Source organism: Belonocnema kinseyi, chromosome 6 (assembly GCF_010883055.1).
Source record: "Belonocnema kinseyi isolate 2016_QV_RU_SX_M_011 chromosome 6, B_treatae_v1, whole genome shotgun sequence".
NCBI lineage: Eukaryota > Metazoa > Arthropoda > Insecta > Hymenoptera > Cynipidae > Belonocnema > Belonocnema kinseyi.
The window spans coordinates 7,873,644-7,880,023 of NC_046662.1; the positions used below are offsets into that span (position 1 = coordinate 7,873,644).

Here is a 6,380-nt window from a genome sequence, read left to right on the forward strand (position 1 = left end):
ACATCGTCATCTTGAAGTTATTCATATTTATTGACGTTAATTTGATTGTTTTGATAAATTACAGATCTTATTTAGAACGTTAACAAATGAAAACAAATAATGAGGTTAAAATTAATAGTTTTTCCTTAAAATTTGTAAAACCGATCAGCTAGGATTTTGAGGCAAGGTTTTTTCGATTCTTGAAAGCCTTCCAAACAAATCTACCTAGTCCGTTTTTTTCGGCATGGCCGACCAGCTAAAAGTGGCTCCCAGCTCACCGTGGATAGACAAAATCTATTCTCCATGACAAAAACCTTCAACTGACAAGACTTGGTAAGCGTTCACAAAGTCATCATTAAAGTTTAGGTAAGTACATTCATAAAGTCGTCGAAAATTAGTCGTAAAGCAGGCGCCAAATTTAAAATTGTAAGAAATATGAAGTGGTTAGAAATGGGAAATAAAATTATTTTTCACATAAAAGACTATAAAAGTCAGGTAGTTTAGAATTATCATACCTAAGATTAACAGAATGTCTCACTCTATTAATAGTAATAAAATAATTTTTGAATTCAGGCTTGAAAAGCAACCACATCAGGTTCGAAACGTTGCCATTTATAATTTTGACGATCAAGATTTGTTCTTTTTATTCAATTACCTCAATTCCGAAAACTTATCTAACAAACAATTTAAGAAGTCGAAATTAAACAAAATCATTCCATATTATGTTTAATTAATAAAATAGGATTTTTAAAATATATTATCGGGAAAAAATAATTGTTTAAAGTAATTCAGTTTGTTCGAAAAATTAAAAAATAGTTAATATATTCTTTCTATACATTATACAGTCAGAAAAAATAATTGTATGTATTCCATTTTATATTATTTCGCAAAAGTTTTCGAAAGAAGACTGCTTTATCAAATAAAAATTGTATAAACAAATAAGAATTTGTTAAACATTAGAAGAAATGTAACAAAGTTATGTAATTATTCAACAAAAAGTAGCATATAATACCAACTTGACAAAAAAGTGGACATCTCTGTGTCAATTTCTAGATCTTCTAAAAGTGAACAATAATTAACTGTTAAAATAATCACATAATGTTTTTTTAGTTAATTTATTTCTCCAAGCAATGACTGACCATAAAATTTCATTCAGAAAATACATTTTTTTTACATTTTTTGGGAAAAAATAAATGTTCAAATAAGTTGTATTTATTTAAATTATTACAAATTGCTTCCGAAGTCATGGAGGAAATTTGAAATGTCCATTAATAATTATTTGTATTAAAAAATGGCAGAAATTGCTGAAAATTAACAATAATACGTAAAAATGTAGTTTCTTATATTTGGTTCATATTTGTGGCCCTGCGTTGAGAAGGGGAGGGGGGCGAGGAAGGGTTAGTAATAAAAGTTGTTAATATATGGTTTTATTTTGTGGACACACCTCTTCAATCCTTAAAAAAGTTGGCATGTTTCGATAAGACATTGAAGTGTGGATTTTCTCTCTCTGGAAATTAAAACTTTTTTTCAGGGGGGGGGCGGGGTTGACCCTGTCTGTAACTCAGAAAGCTTTTTTGAACCACCTAAATATATAAAGACATATCTACACACACACTATGTATCATATATATATATTTTTTTAAATATTGTGTTGGAGAAAAATTTTCATAAAGATTGACTAAAAATATTGGTTTGTTATTCAACTCACTTATGCAATTTATTGAGTAATTCTAAACATTACATAAATCATCCGATGCATTTAAATTTTACCTTGCATAATGTACATTATGTAATATAAATGAAAGTGCTACACGCCGCAGTAGTTAATTTTTGAAACTATAAAGGCGGCAAATTTCTTTTCGCCTATAGGGCCGGCATATACCTAAATCCGCCACTGATATTATTTTTTTATTAGTTGTTATCATATAATCCGTATAATATTCTAATAAAAGAAATATAAAATAATAAAAATTTCATTAAATAATGAAATATATTACTACATACCTCGTCTTACAAGTAATAAGCTACAAAATAATATTCGACCCACCAATCTGCCTTTATACATTTTATTTTCCCAAGCACTGTAAATGATTTCTGATTATTCAATTCGCTCAATGTGATTAAAAGAAAATTATTTATTTAAAATTTAGAAATAAAATAAATTTTTAAGCGTAAAGCCACGATTAAAATAAACATTCTACTAAATAAATACCAGAATAGTATTTAATAAGTAATGTGAGGCAATTGAATTTTGACGTTAGAGTTTCAGTCTAACAGTGCTAATTAATTGTTACTAATTGTTACTCTTTTACATATTTTAAATTCCAGAATATTCCAAAGCTAGAGAATAATTTACATATATATCAATATTCAAATTTAATATTTATGATAAATAATTGTTAGGAAATACATAAATAGTATTTTCTCAATCATAAAATAAAATTTTTAAGTAACGCATAAAAAAGAATTCGATTTTAATTAAGAAGACGTTATGAATTATGAGTTTAGAGAGAAAAAAAACATTTTTTTATCACAATGGTCAAATTTATATTTGCCGAGTATCTAATTTTAATTTTTTTAATTCCCAACAATGTGACTTAAAATAAAATCAAGTTACTAAAAATAAATTGAGAATTTTGTTTCTTCTGCAGTCAAAATAAATAAGGTTATTTGCAATAAAATCACGTAATTCTTTCATCTGTCACCTCAAAATTTTATTTTAGGATTAAAAAATTACTTTTGATGCATTTCCCAAACATTATTTATCATAAATATTAAAATTGAATGCTTATATAATTTAAGATGTGCCCACTAACAGTAACCAATCGAGTTGCTGGCTCGACGCAAGCGCAGTTCAAAAAGTTCCCAAAATTAGGAGCACTGCTGGGAAGGAAGATCTCTTCATTGCCTGCAGCAATGTCGAAATTGGCGATATCATGGAAGTAAAATTATTTATAAATATAAATGGACAATAAATGACAAATAACGGAATAACAGACTAATAAATAATAAACAACTGCTTCAAAATAACTGACTTATGTCTGTATAACGTGAGTGATGTATGTACTGAGTTAACTACAGTTTTGAGTCTTTTGTCTTTATTTACAGTTTACAAAATTTCTGGTTTCTGACTGTTTCTGACTTTCTGTACATCTCGTACAGATTTTGTCTCGGTACATCTCTATGGTTTCATAAAAATGAACTTTTATGATGTTCATTATCATCGCGATCATTGAAAGAGATTTCAAAGTGAGGGACAGGAGTGTTTTTTAAGTTCGTGACATCATAAAATCTATAAAATTCAGTGATTCAACACGAGATTATGGCAGCGAAATCATACAGTATTGTGGAATATTATTCCGAGCAAAAAAATTACAAATGCGGATACTGCAAGGGTCCAAATAGTAGTTTCAGCCATGGTAAGTTGACTTTTTATGTCTTCTATTCTTTTTTTCTTTTTTTTTTTTTTTAATTTTCTTTCTGTTTTCGAAATTTAATTTCTTTTTTTTTTACACAGGAATGTGGTCTCATAAATTAACAGTACAAGATTATCAAAATTTGATCGATAGAGGATGGAGGAGAAGTGGGAGTTATTGTTACAAGCCTATGATGGATCAAACTTGTTGTCCAGCATATACTATCAGGTATAATATATTATATGCAAAGTACTAAATCCCCCCTCTGAAATTTAAATTATGGTTAAATTCATCGGACCTTGAAAACTGGGAATTCTCTTTGAATTTTTTTTTTAAATCTTGAAAATCTGCGCCAGATTTTAAAGAAATTAAAGCATTTCCAACATTTTAAAACGATTTCAAAACATTTTTGGAGATTTCTAATATTTTAAAGATTTCGTAAAAACTTCAGAAAGATTTAAAAAGAATGCAAGAATTTCAAAGATCTAAAAAATGGTACAGTATACCAGATTTTAAAAATGTAAAGACATTCCAAATATTTTAACCGATTTTATCATTTTTTAGGAGATTTCAAAAGATTTCACAAACATTTTTAATAGTTTGATGATTGTAAACAATACAAAAGATTTCAGAAAGATCTGAAAAATATTTCAAAGAATTCACAAGAATTTCCAAATATTTCAAGAATTTCAAATATTTTAATGATTTTAAATTAATATAAAAAATTTCAGAAAGATTCGAAAAATATTTCAGAGATTTTATAACAATTTGAAGCTATTTCCAAATCTTGTAGAAGATTTAAAAGTTTTTCCAAAATACTTCAAATATTCTAGTGATATCAAACGGATACAAAAGATTTCAAAAAATTTTCAAAGAATTCCTAAGGATTTAAAATGGCTTAAAAATTTTCAAAGATTTCCAAATATTTAAAAGATTTTAAACGATTTCAAAAAATTTCACCAAATTTGGAAAGATTTCAAAAGGTATCAAAGGATTCCCAATAAACACACAAGATTTCACTAACGATTATCAAAGAAAGCGTTCATAAAGATTTTAAATATTTCAAGGATTTCAATGACTGCAAAGCTTTTAAAATATTTAAACTGATTTCACAAAGACGACTTATGTTCGAAAAAAATTATTAATTTGTTTATTTATGGCTCTGCTTTCTTTAGAAGTTGTTAAAAAATAAAAAAATGTAATTGATAATTTTTTTACATATGTGACAAAAGGTTATTTCATTATTTGATTTAAAAAAGGAGCCCTGGAAAAAGTTGATTTCTTGACCTTGAAAATGTGTAAAAATAACCTTGAACTTTGTTCCTAAGAATCGGTGGATTATTTAAATCTTTGGACAATCATCGAAATATTTGTGAAATCTTTATAAAATCTTTCTGATATCTTCAGAAATCTGCCAAATTAATTTAATATTTTTTAAATATTTGGTAATTTTTGTAAAATGATTAAATTCTTTGTGAAATCTTTTTAATTTTTCTGAAATCTTTGGAAAATTATTAAAATCTTTTATAAATCTTTGGGAAATATTTTCGAAATATTAATTGCAAAATTATCTCCTTGATTATAAATTAATTTGGTTTAACTGAAAATGTAACTATTTAAGTTTTAGTTGGAAATTTATCTTTTTTGTTGGAAATTCGTCTTTTTTGGTTGAAAATTATCTGCTTGGTTGAAAATTCAACAGCTTGGCTAAAAATGTACCTATTTTATTAAAAATTCGCTTTTTCAAATTGAAAATTACTTTTTAAACTAAAAACTGAACTATTTTATTTTTTATTGAAAATTTTTATTTTTTATTTGAAAATTCGTCTTTTTTTAGGTAGAAAATTAGTCTTCTTGGCAGGAAATATAGCGTTTTGGTTTAAAATTTAAATGGATTGTTAATATTTTTTTTGTTTTTTGTTAAAAATTAATTTTTTAACTGAAAATGTAACTATTTAAGTTTTACTTGGAAATTTATCTTTTTTGTTGGAAATTAGTCTTTTTTCGTTGAAAATTAATTTGCTTGGTTGAAAATTCAATAGTTTGGCTACATATCAACCTATTTTATCAAAAATTCGTTTTTTTTATTGAAAATTACTTTTTAAACTCAAAACTGAACTATTTTATTTTTTATTGAGAATAGTGTTTTTTAGTTCAAAATTCGCCTTTTTTAGGTAGAAAATTAGTCTTCTTGGCAGGAAATTTATCTTTTTGGTTTAAAATTTAAATGGATTGTTAATATTTTTTTTTGTTAAGAATTAATTTTTTAACTGAAAATTTAACTATTTAAGTTTTAGTTGGAAATTTATCTTTTTTGTTGAAAATTCGTCTTTTTGGTTGAAAATTAATCTGCTGGGTTGAAAAGTCAACAGTTTGGCTACAAATTGATCTATTTTATTAAAAATTCGGTTGTTTTGTTTATTAAAAATTATTTTTCAACTAAAAACTGAACTATTTTATTTTTTATTAGAAATAGTATTTTTTAGTTCAAAATTCGTCTTTTTTTAGGTAGAAAATTAGTCTTCTTGGCAGGAAATTTATCTTTTTGGTTTAAAATTTAAATGGATTGTTAATATTTTTTTTGTTTTTTGTTAAAAAAATTAATTTTTTAACTGAAAATGTAACTATTTAAGTTTTACTTGGAAATTTATCTTTTTTGTTGGAAATTCGTCTTTTTTCGTTGAAAATTAATTTGCTTGGTTGAAAATTCAATAGTTTGGCTACATATCCACCTATTTTATCAAAAATTCGTTTTTTTTATTGAAAATTACTTTTTAAACTAAAAACTGAACTATTTTATTTTTTATTGAGAATAGTATTTTTTAGTTCAAAATTCGTCTTTTTTTAGGTAGAAAATTAGTCTTCTTGGCAGGAAATTCATCTTTTTGGTTTAAAATTTAAATGGATTGTTAATATTTTTTTTGTTTTTTGTTAAAAATTAATTTTTTAACTGAAAATGTAACTATTTAAGTTTTACTTGGAAAT

The 6,380-nt window shown here is 25.2% G+C and overlaps 1 protein-coding gene across 3 annotated transcripts in view; it reads left to right on the forward strand.

The window, feature by feature from the left end:
* The first annotated feature begins 2,821 nt into the window (after positions 1-2,821).
* Positions 2,822-6,380, forward strand: part of LOC117174228 (arginyl-tRNA--protein transferase 1) — a 38,003-nt gene continuing 34,444 nt past the window's right edge. The window contains exons 1-3 of one of the 3 annotated variants that reach the window (XM_033363102.1): positions 2,822-3,038; positions 3,142-3,398; positions 3,497-3,623. In XM_033363102.1, the coding sequence (XP_033218993.1) occupies positions 3,302-3,398; positions 3,497-3,623 (224 nt within the window). In that variant the 5' untranslated portion in view covers positions 2,822-3,038; positions 3,142-3,301. Of the gene's footprint in view, positions 3,039-3,087; positions 3,399-3,496; positions 3,624-6,380 lie in introns of all 3 variants that reach the window. The other 2 variants (XM_033363103.1, XM_033363105.1) reach the window with 2 other exon arrangements.